The sequence below is a fragment of the Chamaea fasciata genome, unplaced genomic scaffold, assembly GCF_029207755.1.
Source record: "Chamaea fasciata isolate MVZ Bird 193981 ecotype frontalis unplaced genomic scaffold, bChaFas1.0.hap1 SCAF_8, whole genome shotgun sequence".
Taxonomy (NCBI): Eukaryota; Metazoa; Chordata; class Aves; order Passeriformes; family Sylviidae; genus Chamaea; species Chamaea fasciata.
The window spans coordinates 22,934,844-22,957,030 of NW_027094093.1; the positions used below are offsets into that span (position 1 = coordinate 22,934,844).

General features: G+C 38.1%; 1 protein-coding gene across 1 annotated transcript in view; it reads left to right on the forward strand.

The window, feature by feature from the left end:
- Positions 1-3,108: 3,108 nt before the first annotated feature.
- The window catches only part of PLA2R1 (phospholipase A2 receptor 1), a 35,403-nt gene continuing 16,324 nt past the window's right edge, over positions 3,109-22,187 (forward strand). The window contains exons 1-16 of the mRNA XM_066190078.1: positions 3,109-3,416; positions 5,485-5,652; positions 6,751-6,924; positions 8,070-8,183; positions 8,831-8,974; positions 9,950-10,138; positions 11,481-11,638; positions 13,008-13,115; positions 14,778-14,890; positions 16,992-17,161; positions 18,149-18,351; positions 18,644-18,789; positions 19,259-19,343; positions 19,714-19,846; positions 20,246-20,281; positions 20,786-20,943. Coding sequence (XP_066046175.1) covers positions 3,134-3,416; positions 5,485-5,652; positions 6,751-6,924; positions 8,070-8,183; positions 8,831-8,974; positions 9,950-10,138; positions 11,481-11,638; positions 13,008-13,115; positions 14,778-14,890; positions 16,992-17,161; positions 18,149-18,351; positions 18,644-18,789; positions 19,259-19,343; positions 19,714-19,846; positions 20,246-20,281; positions 20,786-20,943 — 2,382 coding nt within the window. The 5' untranslated portion in view covers positions 3,109-3,133. The remainder of the gene's footprint in view (positions 3,417-5,484; positions 5,653-6,750; positions 6,925-8,069; positions 8,184-8,830; positions 8,975-9,949; positions 10,139-11,480; positions 11,639-13,007; positions 13,116-14,777; positions 14,891-16,991; positions 17,162-18,148; positions 18,352-18,643; positions 18,790-19,258; positions 19,344-19,713; positions 19,847-20,245; positions 20,282-20,785; positions 20,944-22,187) is intronic.

Consider the following 22,187-nt stretch of genomic DNA (forward strand, 5'->3'; position numbering starts at 1 on the left):
CGAGCGCTCCGGGACCAGGGGCCGGGGGTGGGCGCGGGGCCCCTGGGACCTGCCCCGCTGGCTCTGCTTCGCGTCCTCGCTGCTTCTCATTCCGCTGCCCTTTGCGGTCCTCCGTGCACGCGGAGAGAACAGGGATAGATTTTTTTTCTCATTTCCAGTAAATCTCAGTTCCTTTCTCTATTATCACATAAGCGATTCTCACTGCTTTTTTGGAGGGAAGGAAATGGGAGGTAAGGAGGAAGGAAATGAAGCTATCTTGTTCGCCTAGTTTTGTTACAGCCGTTTATTCCCGATTAGCTGTTGACCCCAAGTAAACAGGAACTTGGAGGTATTGGTCAGCAATTAGCTCTTCGTCTGGGGCTGCACATCAGCTCCAGGCTTCTCTTCTGGGAATATGTTTCTTGTCACCTTGTCCTTGTGTGAAGGGGCCTAGATGTAGAGAAGTGGATCTATTCTAAAGACTTGCCTTCATCCGTTCAGTTTCTAAAGCATAGATGATCTCCTTTCCTCTTTGGGTCCTCTGGGGCCAGAGCTCCGTTGCTCTTCAGCTGCAGAACTTTGGGCACAGACCTCTTCCTGACACCAGGAGCTTTGTAACAAAACCTGTCTATGTGAGCAGCTGTAAAAGGGATGGTGTAGCTTTGCAAGCTGAAAGGAGGTGAGCCTGGAGGCATTCCTAGGTTTGATGTTACTGCAGTTGTCTCATTGCCCCTCTTGAAGACAGAACTGAGCTGGAGCTCATGGAGCTGTCACTGAGCTGCCATCTCTCATGTCTTACTTCTGCGGTGGGCTGGCTGTTTCCTGGCAGTCTTCAGGCCAGCACAGCTCTCTTGTCAATTGCATTTTGTATGTGGGCAACGGAAACCACATTTAGAAGGGGGCTCCGGAATTATGGTCTGGCTGTTCTTGGCACAAGTTGCCCCAGAATGAAAAAGGGGCGTTATTCACAGAGATCATCCAAATGGGTTAGTTGTGCACACTGGGAAAGAACCTTATCTTTTCTCAGCACTCATTGCAGCTGTTGAGAGCCTTACAGATAAAGGCTTTCAAAGGTTGAGAACCCTTCACCCTTGGGTTGTGGTCTTGCTCCCCCGACCCCAGGAAGGTGCTGTATGGGAGATGCGTGCTGTGGATATAGACAAACTTTGTCAAACTTGCAATCTGTGTGTGAATCCCAGTATCCTGGTGAATTAACCTCATTAATCACCATTTACTAGTGCTAACGTTCCAGTTGTTAATTATCTTGCAAATTAACTGTGTGTTTTCTGGTCAGCAAAGATAAGACTGCAGTGGAAAAGACATATCCTTAATACGAGAGGTGGAAACTCTTTCTGGCCAGGTAGAGACACCTGTGTTGCCCATGGAGGATTGGGTTGGGTAAGAAGAGTGAAACCAGTACAAACTACAAAACTTCAAGGAAAACTCAAAAGGAAAGGTCCAATCTGGGTATCTGTCACAGTGTCTGATGGGTTGTCAGTGGGCTCAAATACCTGAGAGCTGTAAGAGTTACCATGAGTCAAAGGAAACTTGCTCACCCCTAAACAGTTTAGGACTTAATGTAGGACAGCTGCCAAGTGCTTGAAAGACGCAGTTTCATGTATCAGGCTGGTTTTCACAGCTGCCAGTCAGAAGGGCTTGCTCCTGCTCCATCAGACTGCCAATCTCTATAGCCATGGGGGGAAAACTGTTAGTAGTGCCACAATCTGCAGTGCCACTCTCTGTAAGTCATAATATGTTCTATGGAGAATCTGTAACCAAAAACCTCACCATAATCCATATCCTTTCTGTTCTGCTTGTTGTATGCACATTATATTGTTGAGCTGAACTCCTGTGTACCTGTTACACAGCACTGTCACAGTGCTGCTTGAAACATCTTCCTTTTTAGGGCCACACCGAAGCTCTATGCACTAAACTCAGGCACAGCATCTGGGTGGACCTCTGCATCTTATATTTTATTTCTGGGCTATGTCAATTTGAGAGGGATTTTTTATTATCATATTTAGTGCTTCAGTATGCTAAGTTGATGAATTACAGAACCTTGAAAGTATGCATGGCAGAAATTATCACTGTAAAATTTGAAGGCAAAATGGAAGTGCTGCTCAAGTTCTCAACACATAATCTCCTGAGGCATGAAATAAATATCTCACAGAACTCCCTGGGTTATTTACCATTGTGGATTTCTGGGTGAATCAAGTAGCTGAGCTGTTACAGGCTTACATTTTGCTGATTTCCAGTTTCTCAGCTGCTCTCTTTCCTTTCAGTCTATATGGTCAGTTAAACTTCTGCTCCCAAGACATTTAACAGCTGACTTTTTTCACATACTTATAATATGATGTCACATATTTCAGTGAATTTCTGTGTGATTCCAAAAAATCTGGGATGTCAGGCTAGCCCCACAACATCTGCTCTTGTGGAGGGTAGTCACAGATGGTTGAACAATATGTATTGAATAGAAAAGGCATGCTTTAATGCTTGGCCACCAGTTCTAATGGTGTAGATAAATCCTGCAATTTCTCTGTCCTGTTGACAATGAAACTTTCTTTCTTTCTCTGTAGTTGCAGAGTTAAGAATGAATCTGGCAATGTCAGTCTTAAAATATTTAGCTTTTACTTTAATTGCACTCTCCAATCTACATTTGGAATTATTTTGCTGTATACAGCATGACTTCTTGTATTACTTCAACCTTTGCTCCATTACTATGTCTTGGTGACCAGTGGCTTTTTTCTTCAAACATGACTGATGTTTTTGGGATCCTTTTGTTTTCGTTTGGGGTTATTTTTGGCTATCCAACTTGAGAAATATTACCTGGTTTAATTTTGTATGCTTGCAAGTAGTCCACATGTTTAGAAAAATCAGCTGGCAGTAAATTTAGACCAGTACTCCTTAGTTTTTTTGAGCATCAGTTATTCTGATGGATATGTTCAATTTACTTCTTGAATAGCTGCAATTAAAACGTTTGTCTTTTAATACTATTTAATCAATTGCAGTATACTACAGACTGAAAGTTTGTTGTGTTTTGTTCCCCCCTGCAGATAAAGGGATATTTATTATCCAGAGTGAAAGTTCCAGCTTGTGCATTAAAGTGGACAAAGATGGCCTTGTTCTGGAAGACTGCGGTCAGCTCTCAGAAGAGATGTTATGGAAATGGGTATCCAACCATCGTCTTTTCAACATAGGCAGCAGTACCTGTCTGGGGCTGAACATCAGCAAGCCAGAGCAGCCACTAATTATGCTTGAATGTGATTCAGCTCAGTACTCCTTATGGTGGAACTGTGATGGAAAAGCCTTAGTTGGTGTATCAGAGTACAAATTAGCAGTTGAAAACACTAAACATATTGTGGCCAAAAAAGAATCTGTTTGTCAATGGAAACAGTATATGTCCTATGATGAAGACCTTTGTGAACCCCCATTTCAAGGTAAGAATAAAATTTTGTCACAGAAGCTTAGATGGGAAAAATTTCAGAAGTTCTGTTGGAGAGTGGTCAGGTGCTTATGATCCCTTCCAGTCTCTATTGCAGTTTGGGACTCAAAGCCTGTGGGTTTTTTTATGTGCAGTGGTTGAGATGAGCATACCACAGAATTGATATTCTTTTATTAAATTGATCCCCAAACCCACCAGTGTCCTTGCAAACCAGAAAATGCTCATTTCAAATCGCCTGTAAAATTAAAAGGGTTACTAAGGATTTGCTGTTGCTTGTCCTGCAGCTTCCATTATCAGATAAACCCAAAGTGAGATAAGAAAGGATTTGGAGTTCCTGGCACTGAAAATCTCTCAGTTTTCCAAGTTTAAGGACTAAGATAAGCCAACCGACTTCAAGCAGCAGCAGACAGCCTGTACCTTTACCCCTTCCTCAGCATTTCTGTTGAGGGAGAGACCTGATGTTTGCACACTGTCTCAGACTGAAGTTACTGATTTTCCCCACTTGAACTGGGTATTTGGGTTCCAGATCTGGTCTTAGTGGTTTCCCCTGTAGCTGTAGCTCAGCCTCTGCACACCAAGCTCCTTCTCTGGGACCTGTGGTGACTGGGGAAGTGCTACAGTGCCCGGCCTCTTTCTTAAGACCTGATGGACTTTATACTTAAGACGAGACAGAAAATATTTAAATCCATGAAAAGTCATACACATTTGCTATGTACACACAATGAGATGAAAGTAGACCTGGTTTAGCCCTATTACTGCAACATCTCTGAGAGGTGAGGAGAGGATCAGCATTAGACAGGCACTTAAAGCCTGGTTTCAGGACCAAAGTATTTAATTGTGTTGGCAAAATCTCTTTCACTTTCAGGTTCTGTTTTCCACTTTCTACCACAACTCATGCACATACAAAGGCAAGCCAGCCTATTAGTCCACCAAGCAGGAGGTGTGAGGGATATCTACCTTCAGAGAAAAAAAAATAAATTAATATATGTAACTGTGGCAAAGGTCTGTAGCAATTGAATTTGATTTCGTGCCAGGACTGATATAATCCCTCCATGGCTGGCAGCATGGTGGCAAGCAGACGGAAAAGCAATCCTGATTTATTTTGTGACCTGTTCTTTGTATTTTCTGTTCATTCACATCAGAAGGGGGATTTACAATGTGTAAACTGCTCGTTTATATGTGCACAGCCAGCCATTAACTCTAGAAATCTCTGGGAACCTGGCAGTATGTATTGATTCTGTAGTTGAAGGACTTTGGTCTTAAAGCTATCAATGTGGAATCTTTGATAAACAATTTCATTCAAAGAGTGATTGTGGAAGCTCTGAGGTTTAGGAGACACCGAGGTAAAGCTTTTACAGCTTTCAGTTGCATTAGATTCTCTCAATATTTTAGTCCTCAAAGTACAATAGGAAAATATTTAAATATTTTGTAAGGCATTGACAGTGGCAACAGATGTATGGAGCATCAATTCTTTAGCTATGTTATTATTCTCTATGGGATAAAAACTTATTTTTAAAAGTCTATTTAATATTCCTTTGTCTTGTACATTTCCTTTCCTTTGTCAAAGAATGACAAAGAGAGTGGAAAACATCTTAGAAATCTACTTTATAAAGAGTGGGAGAAGCAGGGGAATAATGTTAAATTACTCATCTGTCATAGACTAATAAATAAGTAGAATTTGCAACTGAGTGTGTACTGATTTAACTAACTGTTGTTTTATGTGATTGTTCTGAAATGGCAGTACAGGCTTTGTGTTAATTGATCAGATTTTGGGGGTTGTGGTTTTGTTCGTGATATTTTTGTGAATGGAGTAAGCTACAAAAGTGTGCCTCATGGTGATAAATTCCATAAGTTGTTATTTCCACATTCTATTTACTGAAATTATTCTTCTCACACTTGTAATGCTGTGTTATCAATTATAAATTAAAATTTGGAACTCACTTTCGACATTTTATTTTTATTACTGCTGCTAAATACAGGAATAATGACATATGGGGGCAATTTTTTTTTTTTTTTTTTTTTTGGTGGTCTGCATTCTTTTAATCTCTGCATTTTTTTTCCAGAAACATACACCTTGCTGGGAAATTCTTTTGGTTTCCCATGTGTTTTTCCATTTAAGTATAACAACAAGTGGTATTATGAATGTACTAAAGATGGAAAGGAATCTGAGTGGTGTGCCACAACAACTCACTATGAACAAGATGGAAAATGGGGGTTTTGCCCAAATGCTGGTAAGATGTTTCTTGTCTTCTCTCCTCCTCCAAGAGTTTGTTCTTTATTAGTAATACCAGAACACAGACTGGTTTTGGATTACTTCCCTTCTGTTAGACAGGAATGTCTTTTTAAAAAGCACAAAGGAAGACTTCAGCAAATTTGTTATAGTTTATCCTGTTTGACCTTTGAGACTCAAGTCCTCATTGCAACAGCAAAACTACAGGGGGGTAGCAGAAGGACCTTATTCTGTGCAGCCCACTGACCTTACCCTCCAGCCAAACCCCTGTGTCTTAGTGAGACACAGGCAGCTTTTGTGGAACACATAATGTAAGGGTTGCTCTTGCAAGGTCACATTCTGCTTTTGACTGCATTGCATCTTGCACATTCCTTTTCTTCTGTGCACTGCTTGGATATGTCTTGGGCCTAAAATACTAAAAAGCAATAGCTCTAAAAATACTTGCTGTTGAAAAGATTTTGGATGTAAAATCTTTGTGAATATTCCAGCTTCTTGTGTAAATAAGCAAAATAGTGTCTTCTATCAGTACAAGTGGTTTGGAAAATCCTTTTCTGCTCAAGCTACATTTCAGAACTCTGTTCCAAAGCATCTTAAAAACAGCTGTAAATGTGTCTTTGTAGGGGGTGTTTATGGGCAGTCATTAAAATAGATGGTATTTGCAGCCTTGCTTATCCTTTTTAATTATAGTAGTTTATTCTCTTTAGTACAAGGTCCAAGGACATCCAGTGAGTGTTGCTCCACAAGTTCGGTGAGGTGTTCACAGTTTGAATATTTCAACATTCAGCTTTAGAAGCAGATGATTGGCCAGAATAAATTAAAATGTTGTGTTGGCTTAATGAGAGTTGTGAAAATCACCACCAGCTGCAGATCAGCTCCTGAGTATTTTATCAACCATATGAAATGTGGAGCAACATTTTATTTCATTAGTGCCCTATTTCCCTATGTGCGTTAACAAAGGAACAGGAAAGGCATTAACAAAGGAACAGACAATGCCTGCATTGGGATACTGCTGTCAGTAATTAATTAAATTTTTCAAGGTGTTGTGTTTCTGATTGGTTTGGGGTCTTGGGCAGTTGGTGACGAGTCTGATTTTGAGTAGAGAGCGGCTGTGACATCTTTTGGGAGAAGAACCCCAACACACACGTCTGCTACCAGTTCAACCTTGCGTCCGTGCTGAGCTGGCGTGAGGCTCGGGCTGCCTGTCAGCTGCAAGGAGGGGACCTGCTCAGTGTCACCAGCCCCGAAGAGCAGAACTACATAAGTAATTTAAGCAGTGAGTAGACATTTCTCTGGGCACCTTGTAGGAAACCTGCAGTTAGATTTCCTCCTTACCTGCTCAAAGGGGTAAGCTTTGGAGCTTAATGCCCTGTGGGGTGTCTCTCCTATTGCTGCTTGTGGGGCTTTGTCATGTAACACACCTCAGTAGAGCTATCTGAAAGAACAAGGATGAAGATAAGTTCCCACCTTAATAAACTGAAGTGCAGAAGTGGTGGTATGTGTTATGTGGGGGTGTAATTTTCTCAATTCTCCCTCCCCAGAGAGATTCCCATTCATCCTGCAGTTGTGGTTAGGGAGTGTGTTTGTTTACTTTGGAGAATTATGCATGTGTTTACCTTCTCTGCAGTGTACCTTGGTGTCCCTTTCTCCTGCTAAGTTTTCTTTGTAAGTGGGCTTCGCCAAATGGGAATGACAGGAACATTTCTGCAGGCTTTAAGTAAATATCCTGTATGGGAAAAATGCCAGCTCTGTAAGTGGATGTTACTCCTTCTCTGATAAGGAGTTTGCTTTTCTACTTGGAGCAAGTGTCTCAGACAAATTGTGCAGAGCCTTCTGAAAGCGGGGCTTTCCTGGATATTTTGGTGCAAGTGGAGAAAATCAAGCGGAGGAATGGGTGGTGGAGCTCTGATGCAGAGGTTGTCTCAGATTTCTTGTCCATTGCTTCCCACTATTGCTGGTTTTCAATTGAAGGATATAAGCTAACAGGAAGTTTTAAAAATTATTTCATTAGCTTTTGATACGTCTACAAGGCTGTAAAGGTTTTGTGAGAGTTGTTTGGTTTATGGAAAGCTGAAAACAGGTTAGTGTTTATGTAAACAGGCCAGCATTTATGTAGCTGCTTGTTCTAGATTTAACTTCTAAGGTCAGCAACAACTTGTGCAGGAAAGGTTTGCAGAATGAGTAGCTTTTGAAGCATTTCAGGTTTCTGAGTTTATTCCTTTTCATCTCTGTGTTGATTAACAAAGTAACTGGCTTTTTCTAAGGACAGAAAAAAAAGCCAACCAGCCTGAACTTTCTGGAGACTGCTTTGAAGTTTTGTTCCAATTGTAACAAGACAGGACAGGAGGTCTATGCCTGTAGATGTTTTAAAGCTTGGGGAAAGCATGCAGTATTACTCTGTTTATTTTTTTTTTGTTTCAGGGCAGTTAAATTCCACAGACATGGTGCTGTGGATGGGCCTGAATCACCTGGATGACGACGCTGGCTGGCAGTGGTCAGATGGAGCACCACTAACGTTTGTGAACTGGAGAGAAAGTACTTGATGTTCCTCTTGCATATGTTATAGCAGCATAATTAGATGCTCTCTGTAACTGCAGCTTGATACAACATTGCTGTTCCTACAGCTATGTTTGAAAGTTGAATTAAGTGAATGAGTGCACCTTTTTTTTTTGTAGAAACATTAATTCATATTCATGAACTGAAAGCCCTTCTAGGGGTATAACATCAAGTGAGATCGATCTATTCAAAGCATTAATGGTCTAGTCCTTTTTTCATTTACCTTTAAAGATGTTTTTGAGGTTCCAGTTGCATATTTAAAAACTTCCATGGAGGAAAGGAGTTTCAATTTGTTTAGGTTAACATGCTGTAATTATCATTAGCACCTTAACATGAGTTTTGTGACTTGGTTTGCTACATTTTGAAGTCTGTCCACCAGTAATTACAGATACTCAAGCTTGTTTCAGCCTCTTGTCTGAAAGCAGCAGCCAAGGAGGCATTGCCACACATGTAATTTATGTAAAATGTTCAACTGTCCATAATATTGGTATAATATTACCGGAAGTGTGGATGTGCAGAGATGCATATATGTTAATTCAAGAAGTTGCAGAGAACCTTAAAACACCATTTTACAACTAAGAACTGATTTTTTTCTAATTTTGTGCTTCTCAAAAATGTGTTTGCAGATATCTCTGATAAACATTTTAAAGAAAATCATTGTGCAGTGATTAATCCAAGGTTGAAGTATGGCTGGAACAGTTATCTATGTGAATCTGGATTGCCTTTTGTATGCAAAAAATATTTAAATAAGACAGAGGATGAAGCTCTGGGTAAGTGTCTCAGTGTTACTTTATCTTATTTGTGGGTGTGCAAGGAAAGCAAGACCTGACTCTAAAGTCAGCAGAACAGGGTCACACTGAATGTGTGGGTTTGCTAGTTTAAGTTGTATACAATTTACTTTAACTCATCTAATAACACTTTATTCTGTTTAAATTCAGTCTTTGAAATCATGTTGAGAATCTTAGAACAAATTATTTTAATACAAATAGCATTTACTTGATTCCTTACACCCTCACAATGCTCATTCTCTTTTATATTATACAATAAGAGCCACACTTATAAGTTGCAAAATATGTTTTCAGTGTGACTAGAATTCACCAGTGGCACACAGAGAAGAAACCTGTATAGATGCAGCACAAAATTTGCACTGGATTTTATGATGTGCTGTACTTTTGATATACCAAAAAAGTGTTGTGCATATACTACAAGTGTTTATACAGTGAGTATATGATAATATAGTGCATAGAATGACTTATGCTTCTGTTCTGTGAGATAGTTAAAAACAGAATTTAGTTTATTTTAACATAAATTTTTGGTTTTGTAAGAGTTACTTACTTGGGTTCAGCTCCTTCCTGGTAACTTAAAGAAACTTCAGCAGTTTGTTTCAAGTAGTAAGGAAAGAAAATCCAAACTCTTTGTAGGTAATACGTCTGAAAAACCTTTATTTGTCTTTGAACCATGTTCAGATGTAATAAGGGAGATAAACTGTGTTTTAAACTGAAATTAGTGTTTGCAGTAGTCCAGCAGCCCAAACAGTTCAATCATCAAAAAAGTGGAAGAAATTTCAGTTTGCTTGCTACGTGATGATCCATAGGGCGGGTGTTTTGGCCTCCTCAAGCCATCTTGGAAAACTCTCTTTTCAGCATTTGAAGGTTAAAAAAAAAAAGTCGCTGAATATGTTATGAACATAGCGTCAGCTTGGCAATTCTGCCTAATGTATATGAACTTTGTGTGCTCATTTGAAGATGCATGGAAGTATTATGCCACTCGTTGTGACGCTGGTTGGTACCCACACAATCGCAACTGCTACAGGCTTCATAAAGTGGAGAAGAGCTGGAGTGATGCTTCTCTCTCATGCCAAAGTGAAAATAGCAGGCTCATTAGTATAGCCTCCGTGGCAGATGAAGAGCTGCTCCTTAACTTGCTTGAAGGTGGTGAGTTTGGGGAGTTTGTGTGCAGGTGTTTCTTCAATTGTTTTGTGGTGCTCTTTTGCATGGCTCTTAAACATTGTTCCCATCTAAGCACTATAATACATGCCACACCCAAATGATGTTTGCAAAAAAAGAAATTATGTGTGCCCATTCTAGGAGTCTTTAAAATGCATAGTCACCTTTTCTAATAACCATTCTTAAAATAAAGATATGACTCCACGAAGCAGACACAGTGAGGCCGTAGTAAACATGTTAGCTTTTGTCCTTTCCTGTTCTTGCCTGGTTCCTTGCAAACTTGCAAAATACTCAGCCATCAACCTTATACTAGAGTTGTGCTTAGAAGAAAAATCAACTGAATGTATCTTTTGCTTGCAAGCTGGCCTGATCCACACTGCAAAATTGCTGCTGTTACTATGAGGGCAGAGTCCCCTTTGATGTCAGCAGGGCGTATCAAAGCACTTCTGCTAGTTCACATTGTCCTAAGACGTAGCATAACTACACATGGAACTTAATGAACCAAAGCTCTTTGATTCAGCAATGCCAGTACTGTTGTTGTCAAAACAGCAGCAAAGAAAAGTGATTATTTTCTCCCTGCGGCTGACACCAGTGTGCTGGTGGAGCTGCACAGTTTGGTTGTGAGTTTTTGTCACAGAGGCTGGGGCACAGTGTCGTGTGGAGATCAGGAGATTAACCTCCACCATCTTCCTCACCTCTATTAAGACCCTCCGTAGATTAAAAATTTGCAGGGATGCTGTAATGGGTAGAGGTAATAGTTCTCAACTTGTATTCAGCTTCAGTCTGCTCCTTCTGTCCAGCCTGCTTCAGGCTTCTCTTCAGGAGAAGGGCTTACATGCCTGGAGAACATGTAAGTAACTGTAGTAGCTGGTCAAATTAGACTTTACATCAAAATGCAAGCCTTGTCTCTCCTATATTTATCAGACACTGGCTACAACTGTGCTGTCACTGGACCCTAAAACTCTCAGAGAAACCTAAAGCTGAGTGTGCCATGGAAAATTATGTGAAGAAATAGTTCACTTCCGTGTCAGTTTTTCTGCCCCATGCACTTCAAGAAAGTGCACATGCTCCTAATTTGTATTTTTTAGGATTTTAAAGCATATTATGATGTATGTTGATTCTATTTTTGAAATTAATTAGTTTTCATGAGCAACAGAACATAGTCTCATCCGTAAGGTTTCCTAAAGTTTATACAGCTTTTATTTTTTCCTGAAAGAAGGAAATTCCAATGAAAATCCCATGAGTAATTTTTAATGGTGGTATCATGTTAAAGGAGAAACAGGCTTTATCACTTCACCATTAAAATCTGAACTCACTTATTCTTTTACAGAAAATGTAACAGAAACATGGATTGGATTATACAGTAATAACACTCCTGTGGTTTTTGAGTGGTCAGATGGCACTCCAGTAAAATTCTCTAACTGGCACAGACAAGAACCTAACACCTTTCAAAGAACAGAACACCTCTGTGTTTCAACACAAGGACCTGTAAGTTTTCTTTTTAGAAGAATTAGTCACTTTTGTTTTAGCTGATAATAATTTTATTTCTTGCTGTGCGTGCTTTTTTAAACTATGATGTGGAGTATGACTTTGTTTCTTGATTCCTTATGTATTCATGTTATGATAAATGCAGTGCAGCCTTTAGAAACCAATGAATTTTGCAATGCTGATGCACAGAAAATTAATCACCGATTTTGAGCTTATGTTCAATAAAAAAATACTACATCTATAAAGCCTGACAAATGGAAGAGAACAAATATGAGTGGGTATTTTGATAAAGTAATTTAAAATCTAAGTAGTGTGTATCATAATTTATGATGCATAAGTTCTGGTCTTGAAAGTTTAAAATTCATGTTTCGAAAAACTGTCAGCCGTGCCTGTATTATCTTTGTGTAAATATCTATAAATTTATAGACCATCTTTCAAAATCACGGTAGTCAAGGTCTGCATGAAAGTATAGAAGTTGACAGCAGGAGATTGATTCCAGATGAGTCAGGGGTTGTAAAACAGGGAGTAATGCTAAAACAACATTGTCCTGTCTTGTTGGTATTCATGGCACTGTCAATTCTTTTGTAATGTGATCATGCATTTACTTTACTTTTGCAATTAACAGTGCTTAAACTCACTAATACATGACTTGCATAAGGAGCACTATAATTTTTAATTTTTTTTTGCACAGTATGTATTGTCTGAGTGTGAAAACTGTATCAAGAAAAGTTTCTGTTGTCTCTGCAGTAGTGGATCCAACTTGCAGTCTTTAACTCAGGGGAAAGCCAAGACAATTACAATGACTGGGAAAAGTGTGTTCCTATTGGAAGCAGAAAATAGGACTTTGTAACAATTGGGGATTTTAGATTCCAAAGTCATATTTTATGGAGTTTGCAAGTGTAAACAATGAAAAATGTAAAATACAAAGGAAAAGGAGATTCAAGATAAAATTTTTCAAGCATAGTTTTTGATATATGTCCAGTATGTAGAGATGTATGAAAATTATATGATACAAGGTTGGTAATATCTTGAGTAAGGACTGTTCAAATATAGAGATTAATTATACAAAGAGCTGTAATAGCTAGAAAGAAAAGTGCTCTGGCATGGCCATGGTATTAGTTAATTAAGATGCTTTACGTTCTGAAGACTGATTCAAAGAGACAAACCCATTTGTATGATTGATTTGAGATGTCCCGCTGACAGTGTTGGTAGAAATAAATGGACCATCTAAGGATAAGTAAATGGAGTGAGAAAAACTAGGTTTTTTGAGTGAAGAGGTAAAAGAAGAAGAGAGAGTGTGATCTAATGTTTGTATAGATATGGATGAGAATATGGGTATATATGGAATGTACTCTCTTTTATTCCTTAGGAGGGACATTGGAGGATTAAAAAATGTGAAGACAAGTCTTTCTATATCTGCAAAAAAGCAGGGGAATTTAATAGTGTCTCTCCTGAACTGGAATCAAGTTGTCCAGAGGTAAGTGGTTTTGTGGTTTTTTAGAACTATAATAATGGCATAGAATTATACAGGTAACCTCTAAATATAGCAACAGAACATATGGATGCAAACAGAGATAATTTTAGTTTTTCATATTAAAGACATGCATGTTTTGCTTGGAAAAACCTCATTGTTTGCTTTAGAAGTATGGTAAACTAAATTTTAATGTAAGATTAAAAGCCTTCACAAGATGCCTTTCATGGCTTGTTGTTTCATCAGTGATTGTGACCAAAGTTCCTGTTTCTTTCTAGATCTAAAGTGACGCCCCTTTGTCCACCATCTGTGCAAATAATGGCTGTTATATGATGCCTCGTCCCACACATGGTTTTCATACATTGAAATGGAATGTCAGGGTGAAAAACAATCAGTTTCATTGACACAGAGGGTGAACTCTTCCACTTGTACATTAGAATTCCATTTGCTTTCAAACACAAATGGGAAGGGGCACAGCTATCTAACTAGGACATTGGATCATATTTGCAGGCATTTAGGTTCTGTGTTCTGGTAGTAAAAGGAAGCGTGTTTAAGTATGACTTTATTTGCCATCAGTTCCTTTTCACAGTGTGGAAAGAGGAAACTTGTTGAATTTCTGTTACATTCAAAACTGTGGAGGAAAAAATCTCTCTTTTCAAAGCTGCTTTATTATTTAGCTCATTGTGTTCATTTTTTAAATTTCCTGTCTTGTTTCTTGGGAAATAAAGAAAAGCAACCAGTTGAGTTGAATTATAAGAAGGTTGAAGCTGAATTATAAGAAGGTTGAAGCTGAACTATTTGGAGTCAGATGCAGTCTTTCTCCAGATGCAGAGTGTCCAGATCCAGAGTTATTGTCCTACCATTATGGACATTACTGCTTGATTCCAGTTTAACATTTCCAAAAGTTTAGGGTGACTGCATTTATTTCATTTGGACCAATTTATTCTGTCACTCAAGAATTTTGTGCGTCATTAGTGCAAGAAAGGTTTGCCACAGTCCTGACTGGATAAAATATGTGCAGAGCATCAAGGTTTTCTTGACAAGCTGCAGTCAGCAGTTTGACAGCACTTCAGCTTCTTCTCAATCCTGTGCCCCACAGGATTGACTCTTAGGGTATTGAGCCACTGGTCATAAGTATTTTGATCCACTCTGGTAACTTCTACTCAGGATAAATTTCTACTTCTTGGTGTTTCGCACCCTGTAAAAACATTTGCTGAACCCTCTTACAGTCCCTTGGCTTTGATCCTTTTCTTTCTAATGTGAAAAAAGTTACATTAGGTTAATCAAAAGACTGAGAGAGTGTATTATGTCTTCTCTTGCTTATTTAAAACATTTAATCATAAGATTGAGCAGGTATGCTGCACGAACTCACACCAGCAGAACTTACACCAGTCCAGGTGGTGTCTTTTGGACACCCGGCGTCAGTAGTATCAAATAAAAGACTAATGATGAGATGAAATGAGGCAGGCTGACCACTGACAGTGTTCTGGCTCATCTGATACCCACATTTTCAGTGACTGTGAGGGTAACTGCTCTTCAACCATGATAGGAAAGAAAAGATCTACAGGGAAGCCAGGGATCATCAGACAGAAGGTACAAAAGGGGGACAAGTTTTTAACAACTATACAATAAGTAATAATCTATAAAATAATGTTCATTTCTTTTAAGGGATGGGAAAGACATGGTGGATATTGTTACAAAATCGACAGTACCCCTCGAAGTTTTGAACATGCTTCCAGTGGTTATTTCTGCCCATCTGCACTTGTATCAGTAACAAACAGGTAGTTAATCCTATTAGACAGTGTGAAGATACCTCTAACAAGAGCTATTCTAACTTTTTAAAGTGTTGCATGGCAAAAGATATTACCATTGTGAAATAATATTTGCTTGAGAGGTGAGCATAATTACTAACATGAGCTAAAATCAAAGGTGTGCTTTGCCTTACTTTTTAATTGAAAATAAATTTAGTAAAAAGCAACTGTTAGGCTAATATACACTTGTAGTAATATGCACACATGGGCATGCAGAAATCAAAAGATAATCCTTTCTGCAGGGGTATGTAACTTCTTTAAGAAACTTCATTGTTGTACTTGGAAGATGTACTGAAAAATGAAAATATGATTTTTTTTTCATAGTGAAAAAATATAAAAATTTAATCCAAATCATATAATGCTTTATAAATGTTTCTATTTATGCATTCATTTCATGTGATTTCTCAGCAAATAGGATAAGAGAGTAAATGTTTGAAAGCATTTGTTGCTGTATTCCCATGCCTCATTCTTATTTGCTTCTATTCCAGCTTTAGGAAGAGCTTTCTCCTCTGTAGATGTCCAGATGCTTGGGTTTTCTCTGCTCTCTTTGTTATTTACCCTTTATGTTGGCTTTCCATTACAGTTTGACGTACAAAGAGATGAGTTGCGTAGATATTTTAATTGCTACATATTTATCGTTAAAAAAACCCCAAACAACCGAAAAAACCCCAAACCCCAAAAATATAAGGAGGAAATGCCTGCTCCCTTTAGACCAGGGGAAGTAGTCCCCAGCAATCGGATAAATAGTAGGTAGGTATTTTAGGAAAACACTGGCCACCCTACATAAGGATTTACATCAATGGGAATTTGCCCTGCCCAGTGGTTTCAGGATTGTGCACAGGGCGTGCAACACTGAGCTGCAGTGTGACAAAGGTCCTTTCAGGGGGAAAAAAGAACAAAATCTTGCAGCTGAGTATTGGCAGCTCGAATGTGGCAGGGAGCTGAGGGTGTGCTGCACATCACAAGAATCATGTCTCCTGTCTTTTTCTGCCTTTTTTTATTTTTATTTTTTTCACCTCTCAGTGTAGCCATCACTCATTATGATGTTAGTTCCCAGTTCCAGTTAGCAGCAGTAGCAAGGAGTAGCAAAAGCTTGTTAGTTTAGTGGTTTTGTTAAGTTACAGCAAGGTTTGTTGTTCTGGAGTGAAAACTGCAAAAAAAGTGAAAACTTCAGTTATTGATCCTAAAATGTTGATTAGATAGTAAGTTGTAGAAGAAGGTGCGTAGATATAAGAAGAGAACATGCAGAGGAAATGAAAATTAAATACAAGTTCTGAGTCACAGTGTTACAGATACGTTTCATTTTTTACATTATTGTCATCCTTATGTTAAGCCATTCTTTTCAGAGTTTGTGAAATCAGAAATTCAGATGAGTCTTCATCAAGTGGGAAACTTCTTTGTTGTATAATTTTCACAGTCAGCTGATTAAATATGCTCATAAACTGAAACATTTTTGTATAATCCTATATCAGTTATATCAGAACTAATTGCATTTAAGTGAAAATTGGATTGCCATGCACAACAGTTATAACTTGCAAAAAGGTGTATATCTCTCACATAACTTTAGTGAAGAATTCGAAGAATTAAAAAGTGATTCTTTGTAGTCAATTCATCTGGTGCTTTGAGTCTTTCAGATCTGGTTTGTTAGTGCTGGTTTGTGTGTCTGCTGGTTTCAGTAGGGCACCTCTGTGCAGATATTTTTCTTTTCTTTTTTCTGGAGCCTTTTCAGACCCCACTGACTTTTTTCCTTCATGCAAGGATTTTTTTTTGTTTTTATTTGTGCATCATTAATACATTCTGTCTTTCCATCTGGTGACTCAAGCATCAAGGTTATAAGATCTGATTCTAGTGTTTCTTTTATATGCTCAAGTACTGAAAAAATAGGGGGAAATTGTGACTTGTTCTACAGACTTGTGCCTCAAGTCCTCCGCAGCATTCTGTAAAGAAAATTAAGTACCTCTGTTATATTTTTCTCTTCTGAGATAACTTAAATTATTTCATGAGAGCTATTCACTGCAATACCGATTTACTTATTTTATTCTAAAAACTTTATCTTGATTATTTTATTAAGGTTTGAACAAGCTTTTATCAACAGCATGATCCTCAGCATGGCAAAATCTGAGAGAACTTATTTTTGGATAGGATTGCAAGACCTTAACAACACAGGAGAGTACTTTTGGCTAAGTCCAGCAGGAAGGAATCACTCCATGAGCTACACAAACTGGAACAAGTACCAGCCACGTGAGTAGCATGCTGGTAAAAAAAGCAATGGCTTAAAAATGGAAACTGGAGTGTGCTATTTTCTTCATGGCACCAGTGGCTTAGCAGGGACTAAAGAGTCCCAGTCCTTTCCTCTCTGCCTGGCCAAGAGGGCAGAGAGGTAAATGTACATCTGCTGTTGCCTCCATAACTTGAAGTTGCCCATAGTTGGGCCCTCCTTACAGACACAGCTAATCCCTGAAATTCTTCTTTTCCTATGAAGTTCTTCTTTTCACAAATTCCTTAATGAACAATAATACATTTGTTGTATACGTTGTATTTTTTAGAAAAGGTCAAAAACCAAACTTGATGTTTTTCATCCATTTCTTTATGAAATTTTCAAGGGCTTCCTGAGACTCCCAGCAAAAGGTCCTAGAAAAGTCATGAATTTTATTCAGTAACAGTCACAGCTTGAAATTTGCATTTTATATGAAAAATAGGTCAGAAGTTGCCATATACATTTCTGTGAATAACAGCACTGTGTGGAGATTTCTTCTTCTTCCCCTTTAGTTTGATCTAATTTGTTTTACAGTAATTCCAAGGAAAATATTTCAAGGAAACAGAAAGTGAAAAAATTAAATAGCTGATCAACCTTTGAAACATAAGCTACTAAGCAGTACCTGAAAATAGAGACATAATTGTAAAGATACTCTGTTTCAATAATGGCTCTCTGATTTGGACTCTTTACATATATTGCTTTACTACTGCATTTTGCAAAAGTAATGTTTTTAATTGCCTTTCTTCTCCTGCATTTTGTGAGAGGAATCATTTGTTCTGGTTCATTTTACAAGCTCAAGTCAGCCCTAAGACTGGCTTATAAACTGGCTGCTGACAAAGAATTTGCTGGTTTTGTAAGTTAATCAAGGTTTTATACAGAAACTCATGACAATAAAACAGCCACTTGACGAAAAAAAAATCACAAAATTCAGTTGTTTTATTCTAATATTCAACACTTACTCCCATGTCTAGGGCATTCTGGAGGATGTGTGGCTATGCGAGGGCAGCACCCTGTTGGTTATTGGGAGGTGAAAAGCTGTAAGAACTTCAAAGCAATGTCATTGTGCAAGCAAAAAGTCAATTCTTATGAAGAACCTGATCTTACTTTTCAAAAGTATTTGAGTTCCTGCTATTTTGGATGGGAGTCAGAACCTAATCTGCCCAACTGCTACAAGGTACATGTCGTACTTGCTTTGAGTTTTCCTGATTCTACACCAGCTTAAGGATTTACTGTTCCTAAAACATTTTTGATAACACATTATTTCTTTCACTCAACAAACAAAAATTTCCTGTTACTGTTCACACTGCATTTTAAAATGAGTGAAAGTACTAAGAATCAGAGCTATGCATGGAATATACATGGCTTTAGTTTGGAAAAACTGTGGCTGATACTTGATTTTTATGGGTTTCCGGAAAAACTGCTCTCTAAAATCTACTACATTTACCACAATGTTTATTTTGTTGCAGATATTTCACAATGAAAAAGTTCTGATGAGAAGAACATGGGATGAAGCAGAAGCGTTATGTCAAGATTTTGGAGCACATCTTGCTAGTTTTAGCCACATCTATGAGGAGATATTTTTAAACAATCTATTATATACAATTTTTGATAGGTAAATATACTTTTAACACCAACAGTATTAATCGTACAGATTTGCAATTTACATTATTCCATCCTTTTTACTAGTGTCCAAAGAAGTCCTTACTCTAATGTGACCTTAAAAATGGGTGAAATACATCAGCAGCATTGCAATGTGATTCTTTTTGAAGATGATCTCTGTGGTAAATGTTGAGCAGCTGTTGTTGTCAAGGTGGTATTTTTGTGAGTTAACCTTCCTTGTTGAAATGGAGGTTGAACCATTTTAATCCTACTTTAAATGTTTTCATCTTGTAAAATACAATCTAACATCTTAGTAGGAAAGCAAGAGTCTACTTCAAGGATACTAAAATGTTAAGAAATGCATTATGGACTTATGTATTGAATTCAAGAAGAAATTAATATGTGTACTATTAAAAAAATATTTCTGAAGTGGTAAAGGAAAATGTGCATTAGAAGTGTTATTTTCTTTGTTTTTGTTATAGAACAGAAGAGAGGCAGTTCTGGATTGGATTTAATAAAAGAAATGCGCTTTCTGGAGGGACGTGGCAGTGGTCTGACAGAACACCTGTAAGTATCTGTTTACTCTGTATTCCAGTAACCTGTTAAGTCATATCTGAGCATATGTTGAACCAAGGCTTTTAGACACGGGAAACTGCTGTTAATCATGTCAAAAAGTTGTTTGGTTTCATAGCTATTCGCTTATTTTTATGAAGAAGAAGTCTGATATAAGATGAGTGAGTTGGACAGGACATTGGGAGAACATGACTATGGATCCTATTATTTATATTTTACCATCATAATTTAGGCGGTCCTCTAGCTGTTGTTTAGATGTTCTTGTTGTATGCCCGTGTCTAAGTCCTTCATTTTTCTCTGTGGTGAGGTTTTTAATGCTTCATCTTGCGTTGTCAGTGAAAAAGAATGAATGTGCTGTTTTCAGGTTGTATCTTCGTTTTTGGAGGACAAATATGTTGAAGATGATTCAAGAAACTGTGGTGTGTTCAAAGTAAACAGAACAGTCTTTCCAGCACACTGCAAGGAAAAGCGTGAATGGATATGCAAAATACCAAAAGGTGAAATGTTATTTAACATTCATTGTCTGTTATACACGTTACTTGCAATTTAGTAGAGACAAGGAAAAAGATATCTCAAAGTCTTCTTTTTAGCCACCTCTGGAGTTCTCACTGGTCTTCTGCATGAAATCATGGCAAAGCCAAATGGGTTATTCCACTTACATCTGTTGTCCAGTTAACAGATCTAATGCGAACAGTCAGTTTAAAAATGTGTAGCAAGATTACCAGTTAGTTAGAAATACTCATTCAAAGTTGGTATTCATAAAAACTACTGTAAAGTTTTTTAGTGAGTGTGGGAATTACTTTAATTTATTCCACATTTAACTCCTTTTTTAATTCCTGAACAAGAACAACAATATTCTTAATGATTTTTGGTTTGTTCTTTTTTTTTTTTTCCAGGTGTCAAACCAATGAGTCCACTTTGGTATACAGCTGGTATGAAAATATTTTCTTCATTTTTTCATTTTGAAACAATATGGGTTGGAAATACAATTTAAGCCTTTGTTAAAAATAAAATAACTAAAATATTATAAGTTGATAATTTACAGTAATGAACTCTGTAGGGACTTCTTGTTACAGATCAGATCTGTTATGTAGGAACACCAGAGCATCAGATGCTTCTTTGGTTGGATTAAGGAATATTGCCTGTAATAAGCACAGTTTGATAACCTGCCCATCACATTAAAATTGCCGTGCTGTTGAGCCTGGACAACTCTCTTGATGTTAGTGCAGTCTCAGGGGATAGAGTATTAGGAAAAAACCCCTCATAGTCCATTTTTTGTCACCACAAATTGATACATTTAATATGGTTCTGCTGTTCCTAGTGGCATATTTGTCCTTTGACATGTGGCTGCAGGGAGGCCATGGGGGTAAAAAAGGATGAGACTTGAAATGAATTTTTGCCCCTGCACACCACTGACTCTTTTACTCACTTTCTAGAACTGCCCTGGTCATATTATCAAGGAGCAGAATATCTTTTCCATGTCAGCCCCGCAGAATGGGAAACCTGTAAGTTTGTCTGTGGCTGGCTTCGTGGTGAATTGGCAATAATAAATTCTTCTGGTGAACAAACCTTTATTCAAAACAAAATAAGGAAGGTAAGAAAAAGTACCCCTAAAAAAAAAAAAAAACCCTTGGGTGGTAACTGACTATTTTCTGCTGTGTCTTTCAGAGAATCTGCCTTTTATGCCAGGTAGAATCCAAGACATTTTACTTTAAAAATAATGCTCTTGCTGTCTTCATTTCCCATATCTCTCCCTGGAGCACTGTTTAGCTTAAGAAGACAGTAACATTTCAAATGTGCCAAATCAGCTTTACTGTTGAGCAGGTTGATCAATATGCCTCAAAAGACCCAAGAGGAGCAAAAGCCAGCTTCCTGTCCCAAAGCTGGGAAAGTAATTGGGGGCAGAGAACGGTGTGTTTCATGTGTGGTGTACATCCTTCTCTGTTTCTTCCTCTCTGCCTACCCCTCTCTGGCCAAGGGGAGCTGTCAAGGTTCCTCACATTCCCACAGTGGTTCTGCAGCCACTGAGTTGTCTCCTGATCCAAGTGCAGTTCTGCTCCTCTCCCATTTTGTCTCTTGGCAGCTGGTGATCAGGTAGCAATACAGAGAGATGTTTCAGAGGATGCATCCGCATGATGTTGGCAGCAAGTGCAGATGTTTGAAATGGTCTCCATAGTTTAAATCTTCAACATGATCATTTGAAATGTTACTGTTGAGGACAGCTGCCCAAAAGTGAAGGATTGCCAATTTCTCTGCATCTTAATTGTATCTAGATATCTGTAAACCATAGAGGAGGGTGCTTGTGGCCATGGAAATAGATTACTTATTCCTCTGTGTACACCGGCTTGACAAATCTGTGGACTCTAATGAGTCCACAGATTTGTGTGATGTCTACTGAATTAAACCCCCTTGTAACTATGGATTTTTATATGGGGGAAAAAAAAGACATTTTCCTCTAAATTCCCTCCTCTGGTTTGCAGCAGGATTTCTCTAGAACCTTTCTGATGTAACAAACAGCTTTGAAAGTGAGAAATAGCTTCACAAGCAGATGAATTCCCCAGAAACTGAGTCTGTTTCCTTTTAGTTGTTCTCAGTAAAAGCAAAATAATGAAAATTTTAAAATTTAATGCAAATAATCTGTCTGCTTTACTGAGGACAAAGTTATGCAACTGTAATGTAAAGGAATATTGCAGTGTAAGTTTTAAAAGAACATCTAGTTCTGGGTAGAAAAGCTCTTGATCCATACTTATTGTGTGCAGACCTTCTCTGCTTTTAATTTTTAACAGAAAACATGAATAGAATTGTGTTGTGCTAATGTGGGATCTTTCAGTTTCAAGG